This window comes from Mytilus californianus, unplaced genomic scaffold (assembly GCF_021869535.1).
Source record: "Mytilus californianus isolate M0D057914Y unplaced genomic scaffold, xbMytCali1.0.p SCAF_4, whole genome shotgun sequence".
NCBI classification, from domain to species: domain Eukaryota; kingdom Metazoa; phylum Mollusca; class Bivalvia; order Mytilida; family Mytilidae; genus Mytilus; species Mytilus californianus.
This window is the reverse complement of record NW_026262690.1, coordinates 62,653,550-62,675,305: the sequence shown is the minus strand read 5'-3', so window position 1 is coordinate 62,675,305 and position 21,756 is coordinate 62,653,550. Positions and strand designations below refer to the sequence as shown.

General features: G+C 32.6%; 2 protein-coding genes and 1 long non-coding RNA gene across 18 annotated transcripts in view; 1 reads left to right on the top strand and 2 right to left on the bottom strand.

Moving 5' to 3' along the window:
* The window catches only part of LOC127698610 (mitochondrial import inner membrane translocase subunit TIM50-C-like), a 323,025-nt gene that overhangs the window by 148,533 nt on the left and 152,736 nt on the right, over positions 1 to 21,756 (bottom strand). The gene's annotated exons all lie outside the window — the stretch shown is intronic.
* LOC127698629 (uncharacterized) overlaps positions 1 to 21,756 on the top strand; it is a 134,975-nt gene that overhangs the window by 9,270 nt on the left and 103,949 nt on the right. The gene's annotated exons all lie outside the window — the stretch shown is intronic.
* Positions 4,446 to 21,756, bottom strand: part of LOC127698602 (delta-like protein D) — an 84,149-nt gene continuing 66,838 nt past the window's right edge. For all 6 annotated transcript variants that reach the window (XM_052202136.1, XM_052202138.1, XM_052202137.1 and 3 more), the window contains 11 exons: positions 19,258 to 19,307; positions 14,665 to 14,837; positions 14,135 to 14,434; positions 13,144 to 13,204; positions 11,839 to 12,096; positions 10,294 to 10,354; positions 9,308 to 9,438; positions 8,737 to 8,906; positions 8,250 to 8,463; positions 6,556 to 7,549; positions 4,446 to 6,218 (listed from right to left, as the gene is read on the bottom strand). In XM_052202136.1, coding sequence (XP_052058096.1) covers positions 6,083 to 6,218; positions 6,556 to 7,549; positions 8,250 to 8,463; positions 8,737 to 8,906; positions 9,308 to 9,438; positions 10,294 to 10,354; positions 11,839 to 12,096; positions 13,144 to 13,204; positions 14,135 to 14,434; positions 14,665 to 14,733 — 2,394 coding nt within the window. In that variant the 5' untranslated portion in view covers positions 14,734 to 14,837; positions 19,258 to 19,307 and the 3' untranslated portion in view covers positions 4,446 to 6,082. The remainder of the gene's footprint in view (positions 6,219 to 6,555; positions 7,550 to 8,249; positions 8,464 to 8,736; positions 8,907 to 9,307; positions 9,439 to 10,293; positions 10,355 to 11,838; positions 12,097 to 13,143; positions 13,205 to 14,134; positions 14,435 to 14,664; positions 14,838 to 19,257; positions 19,308 to 21,756) is intronic.

The window sequence follows — 21,756 nt, the reverse complement described above, 5'->3', positions numbered from 1 at the left end:
TGATAATTTGACCTAAAACACGTGTAATACATTTCAACTTGAAAGGTTAGATAGGGATAAGTAGAAAAACTGTTAAAACAATTATCTACCTTCGTTTCATCCAAGTACCTCCTCTTTCATTCACTTTAAATGCTTCTGCATATATTTGTGGCAATATGACAGCTTTGCTTGTTTTAATTTTATGCTGGTAATAAAATTTATTTCATTATGTTAACATCAATCGCTGTAACCTTCTTTGAAATATTTGTGGTCGGAATCAAATTATCATGCAAAAAGAAATCTGACATTTTATCTATGTACGGTGTGCCTTCTCTTCGTCTTTCCATAAGTAATTGTCCTTGTTTTTTTTTATAATGATATACCCTTAAAACTCCAGAAACTCAATACTAGGTCAGTTACTATACTATACTGAATATTTAGACTGATTTTTTAGCTCTAAAATGTGGTACAAAGGTTACTAAAATCGGGGATCTTCTGCTCCATGAAATTGCGCGTCATATTTGCTACTGAAAATTATAATGTTTTCTATTCTGATATATATATAGCGTGGCCATATAATCGCGTGCCGGTTTTATTTAATTTGACATCTGCTTATTGCTTTTGTGTTCTTGTTCTAAACATTTACGAACGACTTCACTGTTCGTCCTCCAATATCGTTGATTTTTTTTCTTTTGAATATATCATATCATCATTCATTCATTCATTCGTATATCGTCCTAGCTTAAAGCACGCGCCTTTTGTTTACTGGTGAAAACAATGGATACACCTTTATAATATGAGATAATCACGATCGTTTCTTTACCTGATAAAACATTGAAATCACGGTTTAGAATCTGTTGGACATCAATAAACGTATTTGAAAATATTGATTGTGGCCTGACATCATAAGCAGGTGCACGATTTCTATACACACTCGACTAAACTATTTTAAGGAAGGATTTAATATGTTTTTTCTATTTTCAATTTTCATATCTTTAAAGATTGATTTTCTTGCATGATGTTCCTAGTATAAATATTCTGTTGCACAAACTAAAACCATGGTTGTATATATCAGTTTCTTAATTTCAAAACTATTCTTGTTTTGATATGTATTTTCTTCTTTTTTTCTAGTTTTTAATTAACGCTGGTTGTGTTCAAATGAGGAATATAGCTAGTTCCGCTGATATGTGCTGTTGAGGATTTATGGGAGGTGTCCATTGTTTTTCTGTGGTTTACATGTTATAATGTACTATCATATTATTTATTTATGTGTTTCTCTGTCCTGAGTGTTCTTGCGTTTATTTGTACTGTATTCCTATCACGTAATGTTGTCATTTTAGCGGTATTTTAAACATTGCCATATAAGCGGGAGGTTTGGCTAGCCATACAACCAGGTTCAACCCACCATTTTTTCTTAAAATGTCCTGTACCAAGTCAGGAATATGTCAGTTGTTATCAAATAGTCCGTTTCTATGTCTGTTGGCGTTTGTTTTTGTTGCAGTTCAGTGTTTCTGTTGTTCCGTTGTTTTCCTCTTATAGTTCATGCGTTTCCTCGGTTTCGGTTTGTGACCCGGATTTGTTTTCGCTTAATCGAATTATGACTATTGAACAGCAGTATACTACTGTTGCCTTTATTTATATGTATACAAAGTCGCTTCCTGTGTCAAAAAATAATTTTCCTTTATGTTTGATTTCTTGGTACCGTAAAAAATCAGGCATACAAAAACGAATGCTTACTTATAACTATATAACATTGTAAGAGCTGTCGAACTGTTAATTCCAGACTGCATATATAACGGTAGATGAGTAACTTTCCATAAAAGCAATGTGTGTTGATTTTTTGCTGTCCTCATTTTTCTTTCTATTTGTCATTCTCATGACACTGGTGTAGGGGCCTCGGTGGCCGAGTGGTCTAAGTAGTTACTACTGTAATCACTAGCCAGTCAACACTGAGGTTGTGAGTTCGAACCCCGCTCGTGCGGGTTCACTCGACTCCAATCTTAATTGACTAGGATTGTCAGTTTTCCTATCGAAGGTCGGTGGTTTTCTCCGGGCGCTCCGGCTTCCTCCACCAATAAAAACTGGCCGCCACGAAATAGCCCAAAAGCGGTGCTTAAAAGTGGCGTTAAAACACCAAAAATCAAAATCAAATCATGACACTGGTGTGTTCGTTTCATGGGTACATAGCTTTGACTAACATCCAGGTAACTCTTGGTTCATGTTAGGCGTTGTTTACCATCAACTATCCCCTGCTTCATCAACCAACCATTTATTGCCAGACGTATATATTAGCAATAAAATATTTTTAATTACAAAAAATCATGATAAAAGATAATATGAAAGAAATCAACCTAAGGACTTGTCAATAATTAATCTTTTAATTTTCACCGATCACCACATTTAGTTAATTCATTACATAAATTGCACATTAGGACATGTCCGCGAAAGAAGAATCGATTCCGTTCAATAAGCAAACGCCATGAAATGGTTTTAAAGTAAATTCAGCGCAAGTCATGCCTCTTATATTGTATATGTTACTACTGGATACGTGTCCTCGCAATATAGTGGTGATTTAATGTTTCCATTTGTTTTCCTTTATTCATGTTTTGGCTTATATTTGTCAACATATTTTTTCACCACTTGCAATCTTTAAATTTATGATGGTTTGAGACCATTTTCAAAGTTTTATGAATGTTTGAATAAACAAAATTTGCGGAAAAATAGATCCAAATTCATTTTACCTATTTGAAAACTAATAACAAGACTTCCTGTTTCTAAAAATTTTACACATATACTGAAGCACTCATTGTCAAGACGTGTCAGTATGACGAAATGTAAAGGAACCAAGACGTCGTTATCGACATGTAAACTTTGGATCATCGTAGAAAACTTCGGAAAATCCGAGTTGGTCTATAACCTCAAGATAAGGTGTTATCTGACGCAGTCCTTGTCCTTCAATGCTAAAAATGGTGTCTGTCAACAAACACGTTCAGCTGGAAATGCATATTCTCTATTTTTCTGAACAAATAAGTTTCCATGGATTTCAATTTAAATATATTTATGACATATTTGAATTAGCTTTTTAAATATCATGGCCTTCATATCTGTTTATTGTCCTCGATACCTTTTATTAGTACATATATTCAAAATATAATTTCAGATGAGATTAAAAATTCCTCTTGATATTCTATATCACAAACTTCTAGATTTCATATTTAATGACAATCCTCTTTTTGTAAATTATTCCAAAAATTTAGAATTTTACCAACCAAAAATTTGTCATGTTTCGTTCGCAATGGTAGCTTAGAAAACTGGTAATTGCAGTCTTCTTTTTTTTACTTAATCAGTGTTCCCTCTATAGTAAATCGATCAAAGTAAAAATATTGCACTGGTAAGACAATGTCAAGTAGCCGCTCAAAGAAGATAGAATATAAAAACTGTCTACAGGTCTTAATATGGTCAGCATTTCGTAGCAACAAGATGAAAACGACGTAAGAAATAGTATGCCATAACATGTACTTCTCATGGATCTTTTTATAACAGACTGATGTTCTAAATCTCGGTTTATGGAGGGAGTTTGTATTGCAGTTTTGATTTTACGTGTTCTCTATTGTTCGTGTTTCCTTGTATGAAAGTATACTCATTTTGTTGTTTTTCAGTTGCCTGTTCTGTCTTGTAAATGACGTGTGATTTCTGATTTTCTTTCCAAGACACTTTATCCAGTGTATTATAATGGTTTCCTGAGTTTAGTCGATTATCTTTAAATGTAATGATCAAATAGGAAACCATTGTCGCTCTATAACCATTGTCATATAAAAAAGAAAGAAAATGAAAATATGCACCTAAAAACTTGCCGTAAATTTCCTCTGTTCAAATCACGACCAATGATAGTCTCAAAAATTTTTTGTTGACGGATTCACTGGAACTTATCTTTTGTTGAATGACCATTGCCAATAATGTGTTAATGCTCTTTGTATATTTGTTGTTTCTAGAAATACATCCTTTGAATTATTCTTGGTGTTTTGTTTCTTTGGATATGTGCATCAATATACTTATAGCAGAGAGAAAATAGTATATACTTTGATACCATGATCACAGCATGAATGTGGATCATTGTCCCCACAGGATGCATATCCACCATAGTCTATGGAGTGTACCGAAACTGATGAAAATTAACTGGCCCCCGAATGACTAAGGCAAAAGCAATAAAGTAAGATAATTTACATCTTCGACATCATCTCCAGTTCATTACAAAATATTGTTCAACTGACTGATTGAAAGTTAGTAACCAGAAAAGGTGTTCAAAGCGTCCACGATTTATTTTCGACAGGTTATTCTAGGATAAACAAAACTCCCATTGTACATTGTATGTCTCAACGGACAACCAGTGTTTAAAGGAAAAGGTGAAATTAGTATATTAAGGTTGGTAAACTTTCATACATGCTGCGAAAAAAAGAAACAATATATTACTTTAGGAAAATAGTCACTTGTGACCTCTCTTTATTTCATGATTTTTCATGTGAAATACCAATAGTAATAATATAATAATCGCAATAACAGTTATATACATCCAGAAAAAAAAACATTATAAATATACATAATATATACAGGCATCACAGAAAAAACAAAGACATGACTGAATGAATGATAGTGGTGAGAAAATGTGAGATTTGAGACAATGATAGATGTAAGTTAGAATGAGATCTGAGCCAGTGTAAGATACATGTAGAATGGGCCAAATGGTAAATGTGAGATCTGTATGAGATGTTACTTCGTGCTGAACCTTGGCTTTGCCTGGTCCTTTTTCTGTGGAATGATGGAAGATACTTGACAATATATCTCATTTGTTCATTATAAATCTGGATAAATACTTCTTTCAGAAGTACAAGTAGTACTATATTTTACAGGACAACAATATTTTTTTACAAAACAAAACTTGGAACTTTTGATCCAGATGCTAAATGCTTAATTTAAATGCCAAAAAGCAACAAAATTTCGATGCTTAAAATGCAAGTGACTCTAATAATAGTAAGGTAACAAAACATTATTTAACTGTAATAATTTGCCCTATTCTCAGTGTAACAACTGGGTTGATTTGATCCAATACTGAAGGGAAATTGTTGCTTAGCTTTAAATTAACTGTACAAATTACTAGTATACATATATAGCCATAAAACAACAATTCTATCTGTGTTAACAATTATTACTTCATAAAAAACAACAGTTTTTGCAGACTTAAGCTGAAGCACCAATTAGTTATTTTCAAGCAAAATTGTTTCAAACAATAGATGCAGCTGTACTGTACAATCATTATTTTTTAAATGCACAATGTATTTTTTTCCTTCAAATTAACTAAAATATATGTTGAAGTTGTGTAATTTCTTTTATTTTTTGGATTGCAACCAACCATCTTTTGATAAACCAATTGAGTTTCAAAAACTTCATATGCAACATCAGCTACATCTAATTTTCTCTATTTTGGAGCAAAATCTGCATCAAACTGTATTCATTTCATAAAAGTTAAAATTCAACAATTAAATACATACAATAAATATTTCATCTTCAACAATAAGTATATCATATGATCTCATATCATGTCTAGCGTTTTAAAAAATAGAGAGCATACTGAATCAACCAGACACACTTTTTAACAAATATATTTCTTGAAAAAAATAACACTCTTTTTACTCATTTACTCATCTGCACTCACATCATACATAACAAAATACACACGTGAATAGCTGCTAAAAATGCCAGTTGCCAATAAAATTGGCACCAGAAATAATTGGATGGATTATTATCACAACTGTTTCCTTCCGTATTCTTTGCATATATTTTGGCAAAATGTACACAAAATGTACACATTGGACCGTAATCAAGGTTTTATGTCATAAGTGTCATAAATACGAAATTTCCAAGCACTAATCCAATGCTCAAACGAAAAACTTTCAGCCTGCTGAACTCACTTGAAACAATTCGGAGACAGAATTATCCTCACTGCATACTAGTCTTTACAAAAGGCACTTTAAATCACAACGTATGCATATTTTACAGCAATATGTATAAATAAATATAATTTATTGCAGTGTTTTGGAATTGTCTGTCATACTTCGGTCGCCAGTACGTCCTCACTATAACATGAATGTCGATGTGCTGGCTCTAAATATAATGTTGATTTTCTAGAATCTTTTGAATATTCTTTGGAATAGTCTATGATATGAATGTCTGTATTATAACAGCTGAAAACAAAACAATAAAACATTAAAATAAATTGTTACAAAGGTTTTCTTGTTTTCTCTTGAACATTTAACACCTTTCATAAGATTCTTAAGAGTAGAAAATTGCAATGAATTCAGATGCTACGATCATTTCTTTTTATATGTTTTCAAGTGGTACTTCATAAAATACTTCAAGTTATGGTTAAGCTGATAATATATAAATAATTTGTTTTGCATCAGAAGCAACTTTTTCTATCAAACCAGTACATAAATTTCACAAGTAAGAAATTACCCCTTAAGAATACTTAGCGAAAATCAGAACATGTTGTAGTTAGTCTTGATATAAAGCATAACTCACCTAAAATCATTTTTTGATGATGAACTAACTTCAGATGAATAATTATCGTCAATACGATTTCTGTATTTATCACTGTCTTTTGGAGGAGGCGATTTTGAAAACTGCCCCTGTGTATTTAAGTCTTTTCTATGTAAGAACTGCTTTGTATTTGTATATTTTTCAACCTTTCCCGGTCTGAATGTATTAAAGTCTACATTTATATCTTTTTGTAGTTCCTCATTAGAAATCTTATTAATACTAGCAGAAGTCTGATTTGTTGTGAAAATATTAGAATCAGTCAATTTATTGTTAATGTTATTCACTATGTTTTCCTCATTTTCTTTGCTAGTGTCAATTGGAGGCGGATCATTCTTTCTCCGAAGTAATAAAAACATAACCATTATAATTATTAGCAATAATGGTATGCCTGCTCCAAGACAAACAATTAGCAAAAGCTTAGTAGTAGTAAACTCCTCTGCGGCTGAACGCACTAAATCCGTGTTTGTTTGGTTATTAACTGATATAACTACGGGAGTGTTTTCAAGGCTGTCTGGAGTTGTTTGCTCGGTAGGATTGACTCCTTCGCGATAAGAACAATCTTTTCCAGAGAATCCAATGGCGCATTCACATTTGAAATCATTGACTAAATCCCTACATGTAGCTCCATTTTTGCAAGGAAAACTGCTACAATCGTTATCATTTACTGAACAATCTTTCCCACTAAATCCAGGTACACAAGTACAGGAGAAATCGTTAATCTTATCCTCGCATGTCCCACCGTTCGCGCAAGGCCGTAATTCACAATCATCTACATTAATTTGACACAAGGGACCTACAAATCCTGGTATACATCTACATTCGTACCGATTTTCGCGGTCTATACAACTTCCGCCGTTCTGACAAGGGTTTCCTCCTGCAGCTGCGCAATCGTCGATATTTTCCTGACATAGACTTCCATTGTAACCGGAAGGACAAACGCATCGGAAGCCGTTAAGTTCATCGACGCATCTTCCGCCTGAAAGAGAATGCAATGGAAAATTATTATACCTTGAATTTTCGTAATAGATTTAAAACGCATTTCCCGATAATGTGTTTCTGTTGTTTTGACAAGGACAAGGTGATGACCTCATTTTTTTACTGAATAATGAAGCAATGAATAAATATGTTGTAAAAATCTATGGTCGGCAACCAATTGAAAATGTGCCATGTGTTACAAATAAACCACATACATTTCATCAATATATTATTGAAATGGTGTTATGCTAATCATTTATCGTACTATACATGTACTATAGGTTGTGATTTATACCAGACTCGATATATTTATGACAACTATTGAACCACTAATATGTAAAAGATACTGGCAAATGAGCATGTTTTACTACCAATCTGTACTAAACTGCACAATGCTTTGCTCTTGAAGACGCAGATGTCATAGGAATAGAATAGAAAGATGATTTACTAATGCCAGTTATTGATAAACAATTGTCTTCTTGATAACATCTCATCGCTGTTAACCAGTTTTTTTATGTTTCTCTTTTCAATCTCTTTGAATACCACCCTAACAGAAAATTAATTGTTATTGTTACAGAGGTTGTACCTCAAAACTATAGTTGGACTAACAAAAGAGGAAAAGCAATATAGAGACTTTCAAAACATCATGAAACCTTAAACCAAACTTCTCTAAATTATATAAAAGTAATTTATAAACTTACCATTTTGACAGAGGTTGGAAACACATTCGTTAATTTCCCAGTCACAATTGTAGCCAGTGTATCCAGGCTGACACTGACATTTGTATGATCCATGTTCCTCTGTACAGGTTGCTTTATTTTTGCAAGGGGATGTGCTACAGGAAACAGCTACTGTTTCACAACGTTTACCAGTAAACCCATCTTGGCATTTGCATTGGTAGCCTGATCCAACATCCTAAAAGGAAATGTGAACCTCTTTTATACAACTGTTGTTTAAAATATATGGAATTAACTTACAAATGTACCTGTGTATCAAAAATAACTGCTGACCTTTAGAATTTAAACCATGAAGATAATGCCTCCATCTTGAATACTATAATATGGTTGGATTTTTAAGAATCTGTAGATGATTTTCATAAAAAGAAAAGATTGTTTCTCGTATGTTGTGTATGTGTATGGTGTTTGGTGCAAAACACTTTATAAATTTATCTAAAAAACTCCAACTTACCACACACTGTCCTCCATTGTCACAAGGAAGGTTTTGGCAATCATCTACCTCTATTTCACAATTTGTCCCTGTAAATCCTTGAGGACAAGAACAAGTATAACTGCCTTGTCCAGTGTTTGTACATATGCCTTCATTTTTACATGGTTTATGATGAGTACAGTAGTTCAGGTCTGAAATTAAATAGGAGTTTTAAATAAAAAAAACAAAATAGATCAGGTGAATAAAAATCATCTCTTACAGTTCCACTATCATATTTTCACAGCTTTGAAATGTATTCCTTTGAGTAAGCTATCGTAATAGATGCTTAATTAAGATCATTACCACTACCTTCATAAATTATGAGTTGTGTGTAAATATTTGGAAGTATAGCAAAAGTTTTATCCAGGCAATTGGTTTGTTCCAGAGGAAATTTTCATTTCATTTGTTGAAAAGCTGTGACAGAGTTAATTGGCTATACATTTAGTAAGACTTTCATAAAAGCTGCTCTGGAACCTTTCACAGAACAAAAGCAATGCATAGTCAAGCTTTAGTAAGTGCCATAGTATCGTATAATCAAAGGAAGGAAATATACCTTGATTACAAAAAAGACCTCCCCATCCTTCTTCACAGTTACATTGCCATGATTCCACACATGATCCATGGAGGCAACCTGGGTAGGGAACACATTTATCACAAAATGGTCCATCCCAACCCATACGGCATCTGTAATAAAAAAAAATGTACACTTAGTAAACTTAGAATTTTAATAAAACTATTAATTAATATTGATGTAGGACTAATACAATACACTTTGTTTAAGAAAGCAACAGACTTGTAGGCTTACACGGCTATAATTCAATTATTTTGTAGATCTAACAAAGAAAGAATTTGTTCAAAACATTAATTCTTTTAAAACTTGTAATTTCACCTGTTCACAATATTTATTCAATTAGTAATACCTTGTACGATGAATTAGCATGGTCTATTGTCGATAAAATATTCTGTAGGAAGTTCTTTTCATTAATATCAAGTCGATATTGTAGCCTTCTTTTATTAAATACCAAGGACATTATTATTTCTTCTCAAATATTGACTTAATTACTTTATGTTGAAACAGTTAGACTTGAGTTAGTTTCATTACATTTTGCAGTTTTTCGCAGGTCAGAAAGACCGGGAAATTCACAATAACGTTGAATAGTACATGCCAAACTAATTACTCATTTACATCTGCTGAATCTAGCATCCTAAGAAACTTACACATACCCAAAACATAATTTGTCTTGTAATGTTTTGCAAGCCATAACGTTTTTAATTTAGTTTTGTTTTGATCCCATATGGAATGAAGAGTACTTGCATTATAAAAACCACATATGCAAATAATAATACTGTAGTGTCTTCCATGTTGTTTTTTTTTTTTGGCTAATGTGCCTTATTATATGTTTACAAACTGCCAGCTTAAAGTCCTTGTCACATTGACATTCTTTGTTTTTTTTGGCGGATTTAGAAATCTCTGTACTTTACCTTATTTTTACTCAGGGTTAAAGAATGTCTTATATTTACAACATCTTGAATACTTACTTGCATTCGTTTGGAGCATCACAAAATCCGTGATTCTGGTGACAGCCAGTCAGACAAACGGCTAAAAAGAAAAAGAAAAGAGGTTTTTACCATTTACTTCTGCTATTAAGAATCCATGGTTTAACTAAATGGTTTATAAACTTCACGCTGATAAAACGCCAGGGTTAAACTTAATTCGTACAGGATACACATTTTTCTTGTGAAAGACTCTATAATTATATTGCTAGCAGATTCGTTGTCTGCTTTTAACATGCCACACTTTAGTAATTTTTTGCAAGCACTGTTCAATTATTTTGGGAGAGTTTGTTTCCTGGGAACTTAATGGTTACATCCTCTTATACAATTATTTTTTCTGCAACACATGTATCATGGGCCATTTTCAATAGAGTGATGACCGGAACTGCACTTAAATTTCGACAATATATCATGTATATGAGAAGAAACAGATCCTGTCCAAACTATTGGAATTTACGTTTTAATCAGAAGAATATTTTGTATTTGACCTAGTTAAATAAGTTAGCTAGAGATAGTTAAGAATGATTTAGTAAAAAGCAAAAGAAGAAAAAACAGCTGTTTTGTGGCTCTGTCTACCTGGCCAAATTATTGGTGTATAGGAATGACAGCTGGTGCGACAAGACGTTTTACGTGTCAATGCTCATAGCAAAATACATTATTAAAACAAAATTTTAAGTTAATAATACAAAATGTACTTAAATTATTTCAAATTTATAGAATAATCCATGCGAAAAAACAATGAGTAACATCAAGAAACACGCTAAAGGCTCAGAACCTTACATATATATATATATATATATTATGTTGTTGGGGTATTGATTTTCCTCGGTTATTTCGTGACTTATGTTAAATGATTCATAATGTCTAAACTATAACAGGTAAAAAATGAGATTTGAGAAGTTTTACGCAAATAAAGATTAACACAAAGTTGAGGATAAGATCTAAATGTTTTTATTCAGAAATTTGCTACAAGAATCAATCATTTTAGTGTTTTTACACCATTTCTGTCAATTTTCATCATACAGTTAAATATACTGTGGATAATTTGAGTGAATTAAATGCGACAGTTCGATTGAATTTTAGGACGAGATGAAGTATGACGAAACAATGACCCCGGGATAATAAAGCCTATCTTTTACAGGGGAAATGCGACAGATGGCCCAGTCAAATTCCTTTGTACTGTTGAACAGACTCAACAAATCGTTTATCAGCAAATATTAGTACGATTAGACCGTTACGTATGTTTGATAATATCGTCTTCTCCTTATTATAGAATTCAAAACATTGATTTCAAGTTCGAGATCAATTACAGTCTTACAGACCCAATTTTACATAACAAAATATCATTCATTTGATTTATATTTTGCATATAACACGTATTCGATGATGAAATCACAGTTAAATATTCATGTCGAGGGGAGAACCTTGTGTGACCATGTATGTTTTTGACCAAATACAGTTTAAATGTATTGGTACTTATGTACTAATGTCTTTTTCATGGAAATTCATTTCATCATTACATATTCTCACCTTGGTCACAGTAAGGACCTTTCCATCCGTCCAGACATATTTTAGTCCCATTACCGTCACAATTATAGTGACCAAACTGGTCATCTCTTGGACGGCAAAAGTTTGAGCAACCTGTCCCGTAGTAGTGTTCGTCGCATACTACTCTGTATGCGGACTCCAAAGATGTATATTGCGTATTATACATCAGTTGTTGCCATGATGATCCTGCTAATATGGACTTCTGAACTGCTAACCTCATGATCTGTTCCCGAGGACTGCCTGCAAGACAAAAACAATGGACCGTGAGAAAGCTATTTCGCTCACACGCCCGTCAAAGCGATACCAAATTTAATAATACAGGTGAGCTTTAACAAGCGTGTCAACTCTCCATCGTTCGTTTCTGACAATAGCCATGTTTATTGTTATATGCTAGTCTTGATGACCATCTCAATCCCAAACCAACTGTTGATTTGTATTATAATTTTCTCATGCCTGTTTGCACTCTACATAAAGCGATTCAATTATATTAGACTGGCACAAAATTCGGACGTCAATGGACATTTATACAAACTGAAATTTTCTATACAACTTCAAAATTACTTAAAAATTGGTGGGATTAAATAAAGTGCTGAGAATTGAGACGATTTTGGCATATATGTTTGTTATTGTTGAATTTTAAGTCTAGTGTTACAAAATCAACGTCTATATTACTGCATCGAAATAAATTTGTGCATACAGGTGTGCAATTCTCTGTTTAAAATGTTAATATAAAGCCCCTGTTCATCAAACAAGAAAATGAGAAGAAATACTGCTGTACAATATAAAGAAGCATTAAAATCAGTTACAGGTCATACAATGCCAGGTATATGTTTTGCCATCTGTTGATTCACATGAAATCCGGAACGACAGTTGTAAATCTTGTAATTTTTATCGACACAAGAAGATATCTTCACAAACAAAAATCCACTTTTAAGAATTTTATAATAATTTGGATTTCAATGAGCAACCACAGAATCGTAAATTTCCACTTAATATCCAATATCAGTCATGAATGTTGTATGTTCACTATATCCATGGTTATAAACACGAGACACGCTCCACATAAATAAATCCTTGTATGAAATCACAACACCGATCACAAATAACACGTTTGTATCGCTTTTAATCCATAAGTTTATTATATAGATCCATATCTTCAAAGCAAAAATGTAGACTTTTATCATATTTCTATAAAACATTGTTGCATAAACAACAATTTCATTCAATTAGTGCACTTGAAATCCTTTATAGGCACCGTAAAACAAATACAAACATCAAATAACTTACCCTGTTTGGGACCTTGTGTGGTTTTATCATGCCATGCTTCCAAAATCAATGAAAAAGTACCCTGAAATTGTAAAAATATAATACTTATAATGACTATTGAGTCATTACACCAAAGTACATTCTAACAAAACAAGAACAGAATCGAGTTCACCTAAACTCCTGCTTCTCACGACATATTTCAATGACTTGGAAACATCTGTGCGACCAGTGACCCTGGATATGTCTCGTATGTCGTAACCATAATCATGTCCTCCCTTCTACGTTAATGACAACACAAAATGCGTCTTGACACTGAAATTTTACTTGTCACGAGTAAAGCAACACGATTGATGTCACTAGTCTAACAGGAAGTTCATCCTTCCAGGCCATCATCGGGTGTTCTTATTTCTGGATCATCGGTTTTCTGTATAGTGTTTTATGGACTTTTGTTAGTGCTTTTTTTTTTAATTTTGACTATGATGTCCTTCTTTCTTTCACTTGTGTTTTTGGTTACCCCCTTGGTATCTTTTTGTACCTTAAGTCAACAACAAAACTCATTTGACGAAAGACAGTACATTTGACTGTGTTTACAGGTACAAATAAATACTAAACATGTTTATGTAAAGAGGCAGGCCAATGGTATATTTCTTTTTATGTACACAAAATTATTAGCGAGTGGCAAAGAGGCAAGCTGTTTCCAGCATCATAACGGGATATACCGAGTGCAAATCGATAGTTGCTAGGTCGGTAATCTACAGTCTAAATCCCTTTTTAAACCATTAACGTAACCTTTTGCTATGAGCAAGAAGAAAAAAGATAAGTTTTTTTATTCGTATGCAATGTTTGATTTTGAGTTTTACAACAGACTGCATGGTCAAACCAATATTACAGTGCACGTTATTTAAATAGGCTATAAAAAATCTTTGCGATTATCTTACAGGAATGTTAATCTGCAGTACAATCGAATGTTGAATATATGTCGTAAAATTCGAATCGTTAATTGTTTACTTACTGGCCATGAAAACTGGAATGGAAATAAGATTGGATTTTCGAACTTCACAGGTAATTCCTCCTTGAAATCAATTGTATTGCCTCCAAGAACGGCAGTCACAAAAGTTCCATAATTACATGTTGGATTACTTGAAATCTCTGCTTGATAGTTTGTAAAACAGATAGAGAAAAACGTCCGGCAAGAATATACACATTGACTGTTTCTGTTCATAGTTCCATTGCAACATTCACCATTTATGTTAAAACCTTTTGAATTTTTAAACATTGTTAATTCCAATTCAAAAACTCCTGTGCATAACACCTGAAATAGAAGATAAGTGTGAATTAATTAACTGCAATTAAATTTAATCATTCATTTGTAAAACGATATGATCTTTTTCTTTAAAACAAGTTAAGCTAATCAATTTGAGAAATACTATAAAACAAGAATATTGGGAACTGTCGGCAATATATCATTAGTAGATTAGATAGATAGGTAAGGTGAGATGGATATGAAAAATTGACTAAGTACAAATTATGAAAATGACATACCTTTGTTACTATAGAATACTCTATTAATATCCAAAGTACCACAATACGAGGTGTTTTCCACCACGGCATCTTTCTTGTTTACTCTCTCACTCTGCAGTTGTTCACTATTGAGTTACCTTTACACTAGCCTCGTTCTACACTGACTCCGCCCACAAAATTGATTGACAGATATCCTACAAAGCAGCATTCATATCATTTTCAATAATTTGATTTAATTATCCACACAGGTGTACACATACGCTATTTTCACACCTTTTACTACAATAATGGAGATCACTTTATAAGCAAAAACGTAAATGAGTACAAAATATCAAAATGCATAACCTGAAACTATCACCATTTCACTGCGTTTAGTCATGAGTTGATTTTTACCATTTTAGATATTGAAAAAAATATCATACATATTTACGAAATCTATATTTTAATGAAATGAAAGAAATTATAACCATTAAAAAGGTTGCAAATTTCAACAAAATCGTTTGTACCAACATAACATGTTTTGTTGAAACTGTGTGCCGGTAATCTTATTTTGCACAAGCTACTTGTTGCTTCTCGTTTTTTACATGATTTATGCAAGTAAGGTATCACATTGTATTCCATTTTCAACTCTTACCTTTATTACCCACAAAAAAGTAACATTATTCCATGAATTAATATAAATAACTAAAAAAATAAAACATTCCGACTGTGTTGAAATACACAAACTCTCTCACGTGTTTTAAATGTGTAGAGTTTTTGGACAATACATTAAAGGGTCCATTGTGCTTTCAGCTGTCGCTCGAGACAAAACACCTGTCTCCGTAACCACTTTTAACAAATGCAAATGATTTCCATATAAGGGAAATATGGCACGCGATCAGGTAGAGGTGAAAAAGCAAGCCATTTTATTTAAAATTTCCAAATAGTTACCATAGTAAGGAGTAGGGATATTCTTCAGTTTATATCAAAATGTCAATTTAAAATAATTTTAACAAAATTCACTTAATGATACTTGAAATGCTATCGATGCTAAGCGTCCCAGAAATAGATCAACTGTTTATTGCCAGGTATTATTTATTTCATTGACAATAAAAAACATAGGTGAATATAAATTAAAAAACGTATTTTTTATCATTCAACACATTCAGGGTAAAATTGTTTGCACGTTTTTATTGTTTTTATTTTCGTCATTTTATTAATAATAAACATCCATGTTTACCTTCAACCCTTTGTTATTATTTACTTTCATTGGGAAGATAAGACCTGTTGAAATTGCTATTGTTATTCATCCGTCACTCAGTCAGAGCCGCAAGTCGGAGGAGGAGTTAGTCACGGTTAAAGCTTTGAAATGAATGATAAAACGAAAGTCGGCACGAGTCGACGCGTGCCGTCAACCTTGAGGTAACAGTGAATTAAAAACCCGCCAAATCTAAAATAATTCAATTTGCATAAAGGTGTTACAGATGTTTTATTCTACTTAACCTTCATATTTGCGAAAAAAATGAAGTAAATTGGTGCATGCGACACTTTGATTAGTCTATAGATAGAATTACAGCTGGAATACACCTGTATCCACGAAATTCTTATTCATGACAAACAAACTGTTGGAATCCACTTGAACAAATTTTGCATATATTAACTGTATTTTGTGAAAAAAATAATAATACAGGAGATAAAAAGAAACATATATGCTGATAAATATGTTTGTTTTTATAAATTATGTGACCAGAGACATATATGCATGTGTATATATATGTCTCTATACATGTGTATATATATATATATATATATATATATATATATATATATGTCTCTGATGTGACTAAAGACTTACCGTCAAAGAAGTTGCAGTTTCTATTTGTATGCGTATGATTAAAAATTGTTATATATATGGTTCATTTCAAATAAGATGAGAAAACGTTGCCAAGTTATCTTTTATTATTTTATCAAGAGCAACTTTTGACATTTGCTTGAGTGGGCTCCTTGATGGACACCCTCATTTTTTAACCAGATTAATACAGTGATTCTAAACAATCAGTTTGGTCTATTGATTATTTAATTGACTTAATTTGATTAGCGTGGGGCACCGGCGTCGGAGAAATCAAGGGCCAAATTCGAATCCCGTCTGTCACTAGGTAATACCTTTTGTTTCCTCGTTAGTTGTAATTGGTCTACAGTGGGAAGTTTACTTGGCAAAAATTAACTCCTAATGAGCAATATACACAGGGGGCATCTAGGAAAAAGTAACTTTACAATGCATATCTTAATGGTGTCGGCGCCAACTATCAAGACAAATAAAATGTTGTGAAAACAAATAAAGAATTACAAATTAAGCATTATTCAAAATATTAATTTAATAAAAGCGAGCAGATTAAAACTATGAATTTTATACAATTAGTTTTAAAATGTAATAAGTACATATTCCAACGTACTGAGTAAAAATAGAAATTCTCACGGGAAAACACAAGCATGTTTTTTATTGTTATTTTCCCGTTTTTTTTTTTTGAACACTTAACTGTTTTGACAACTGTTTTTATGAAATAAAAACAGTCAGATATATGTTAATATTAGCAGTAAAGGAAATTTGGGTTTCAAGATACTCTGGGGTACCAATGTAGGCCATTTTACGACAGATTGGGATAGCAGTACTTTGGCGCGCATGTCTTTGAAGTAATTTAGTAATCAAGATGTTTGTTTTGAAAAGAAATGAGGGACAGGTGTAAGGACCATCTGCCGTGTAACGGTACTCGTCAAATACCAATACATACAACAGGTAGTCTTCACCTGCTTATTGTGTATTTATTTGTTAAGATAAATTAGCATATAAATATCTATATACCTTTAAAAAAAAACGGAACTAAACTTTTTAAGAACATTAAAACGTACTGAACTTCAAACACTTTACAAAGAGCATGATTTTTCCCCTTAAAATTGAATACTGAATTGCAACAACAATAAAAAAAATAATCGAAAATAAAATAAAATATGGAAAAAATTTGTAAACTACTAAATGGAAAACTTTATCAAAAAAGCATGTGTATCTTCACTGTTGCACAGAATCGTTCCATTTTAGATAACAGATGTTAAATTTGTATTCATTTTATTTAGTATCCATTAATCGTTTTTGATCAACCAAATCATAAACTTTGCAGGATGTTGGGTCAGGTGATGGGTGAAACAGACCACGCGTCAACCAGATCATATTCGGGGGACTTTTGATTAATATTGTTGAATATATACAAAAAAATTATTGACAGATGACTTCCGGATTACCACGTGCATTTTCAATTTGTCTGTGATCTTTCAAATAAACCTTGACCCTATAAATTAATTCAGCTAATTATCATCAGAGACATAGTATATATGTCTCTGATATTATAAACCAAAGTGAGAAATGTATTCCTTATGTTTATATCTTCATGCTTATTAATCCTTATTTTCAATTCGAAATTCAATAACTTAGATCAGTATTTCAGCTCTACACGCGCTTTAAATGAAATGATTTTAGATTCGCGTGTCTACAATTTGTGTTCAGAACATATGATTGTTTGACCTTAGAAACATGTAACAAGACCATACATAAGTATAGTATTAACGAGGAATTTGTACTTTACGCGTTAGGTTTAGCGGTATCGAGTATTAACACAATTTAGTTGCACCTTATTAATGAGGTATCCAATACTTTACAATATAACTGCCAATGCTTGATAGTCTGTCCATTAGTGCCATCGATGGTGGTAAGGTACTGCCGGAACCATCCCTTATATCAACGAACCATCTAATTTAATTAAGGTTGTCACATTTTTATTAACAAATGAGTACTTTTCTATATGCAAATACTAGTCGACATACTGAAATTTATGCCTTTTTATAATCTGTTGAAAACTGGAATAGCAACCCTGAATGCAATACAAGCACAAATCGGAAGTAGAAATGTGAGCTTTTCTTTGGGTCGCATATAAAATCCTTTCAAATGGGAAGGTAAAGATGTACTTTTTAGTTCATGGTCAAATAGCAAGCAATTCACACCTTGGTTAATTTGCAAAAGAATTAAATTAAGAAGTTCAAAAACGAGGGAGGAAGCTTAGAGGTATTATTAACAGTAAATTTCCTCACACAGTTGCATTACATTTCATCTTATTTCATTATATTTAATTGGCCGTATTTATACGCCCTTTTACTAGTGTATCACTGTGATCTACTGAATGGAACATACTTTATATTTATAAACATTATCGTCGTATAGCAGCAGCCGTAATAGTTTAGATAAACTTTAACCATATGGTGAATAATTCCTTATGTCTGTCCACGGCACGTGGGAAAAAGTTTTATGCAGAAATTTGATAGCTACTGCTCGCGTACGCCGACCGCGTTTCATCTTTAGGCATCTGTTATCAATGAAGACAAAATACTGAAACTTTACACAACTTTTGAAATTATAATAACCTGCAAGACGCATAATCATATCACACTCTGTCTACATAGAAGCATGTTTTTCTGGATATATAAGTTAATTTGAATCAAGATGGAAAAGAAATAAATCAACCCGTCGCTTAACAACGATCAGGGTTGGAAGCACACATGATACATGGGGGACAACTCTAATTAACTTACTTGTGTATTGCTTTAGTCCATTAAACTTTTTGATAAGCTACATTGAACATCTGAAATCACAAATATAAAAAAGTTCGATTAGAAATAAATAAAATAAAACGACACGATTTTATTCTGCACTGACCATTTGTATTCTAATTTAATTAAGATTGTACAATTTAATTTTTTTGGTGCGTGTCACTGTTTGTGTTATACGACTGAGACTTCAGTGTGTCTCAGTATTAGATAATCTAAATCTAGTTATTTGCATATAGTAAAAAACAGTTTAATACATTCTTTGAAGATCGCTGAAGGTGAAAAAATTGCATAATGTAAAAACTTTTTGGCACCAACCTAAAATTATTTTAAAGGGTCATGTATTTCATCAGGGACATGATATATCATTCAAGATTTTACATCCAGTCTGGAGGTTCACATTTATGGATATTTAGGTGGTGACCAGCTTCAGAGGTTTTCAGTCACTCTTCAGGCAAAGTAAGAGCATATGAAAGTAAGCTAATACTCCAGCCCCTCTGCAATTGGCGTAGGGGCAAATTGAAAAGTGGCAAGAAAACAAATAAGATAAACATCTATATTTTAAATCTAGTCGTCAGTCACTGTGTACTTTATTCGTGGTTCCTACACCCATGACACTACACTTAACAAACAAAAATACAATACGATACAAAAAAAAAAAAAATGAAATATACAAACTTTTAACAACAGAGATGTTTTGCGAACTATAGAGTTTATAATTAACTAAAGAGTTTATGTAATTCATGTCTCTGTAATTAATAAGTAGACCAACGGTTCATTTTACATTTCATATTTTGGCGCCTTGCAAGTTTTCACAATACTTTTCCCTCTGAAGGTTGGAATGTGTGACTCCAGAGGCAGAAGTTTACAGGACTACAAAATCCTAATAAATAACAAACGATAAATTGTCGCTGGTAATTTTGGTTGGTAATTACAGAGACATGCAAATTAACCGAGAATATATTTTCGATAAACAAAAGGCATACAAAAAAATCTTGAAAAACAAGGTCCATAATATTAAAAGACGTGGAAAACCCGCTCTCAAAATCCAGAATGGGAGTCAAGAAAATATTATAATGATATTTAACCCGGCGATGTTAGTTAAAATCATTTGCTGTATCTAGGTTTATGTTAGTGTAATAGTCTCAGGTTGTATTCAAGAATAACCAAAATATAAAACTTGGAGCATATTTGTTGCAGTCAAAGTAGTTCCAGTTTCGAAAATAAAAAGTTCTGATAATGGTTTGTTAAGCTGTCCAAACCGCACGAAGGCTAATGGTTTTATTTTATAAGAATTAATAGTATTACTGTAAATGCTCTTTTGTTCTGACGTCCGGGCGGAAAGAACTAACTTGCCGAAAAGTTCAGGAGGAACTTATTAACTAGTTAGAAAGTTCCTTTTTCCCAAATTAGTCAAAACCGGAACTAACAAACTAGCCCAAAAGTTCCAACGGAACTTATCAACCAGGCAGAAAGTTCCATTTGGAGAATTGATGCAAAGTAAAAGAGCAACATATTATATTTGAACCTTTCAAAGGGAAACCAAGATACTGATTACAAAAGTCAAAAGGAACTTATCAACTAGCCACAAAGTTCCTCTTTGGCAAATAAGTCAAAACCGGAACTAACAAATTAGCCCAAAAGTTCCAACGGAACTTATCAACCAGTCACAAAGTTCCATTTGGAGAACTATATAAAGATAAACAACAGTATAAAAAACACAACATAGAAAACTAAACACTGAGCAACATGCACCACATCAAAAACCAGGGGTAATCTCAGATCCTACTCCACTTGTGGCACCCGTTGTGTTGCTAATGTAAATACAAACCCAGTGATAAGTAATTTGGTAGGTCACATTCAGGGATTAGGAGAACCGGATTGTGGTTACGACGATACTGCAAAGGGCGTTCTGTTAAATGGGAAGAAGAAACCAAGGAGACAAAAAACCCCAACTTGGAATAAGCCAAAGAAAAACTAAACAATACCATGGCCAAAAGACAGACCGTCAACAAAACAATGTAAAGAAAACTAAAGACTGAGTAAAACAAACACCGTGAAAAAAAGGTGGGGGATGAACTTCAAGGGTCAGCATAGTGACACTTATGTTACTTGTATTAAAATGTTGATATTTCCTATCAGGTGATTATTCACCTAACAATAAGATTGGTAAATGTCTCTTGTCAACCTTAAGACATCATCAAATTCCTTAAAAAAATGCTTCAAAATGTCAAAAAGAATATGTTTGTTTGTTTGTTTAAATCATCAGAACTTGTATATTATCCAAGTCTTAAACTTGACTGAATGCGAAAGTTTGATTTTCAGAATAAAGGATAAACGAAACTGTGTAATTGGTAGAATCAACTCAAACTTTAAAAAGATAAAAAGCAAAAAATATAAAACAGCAAAATTAAGCAGAGGCAACAGTAATTCCATTACAACAGAATCAGAAGCTACTTTTTTTCTGCTCATTCTTGCATTTTA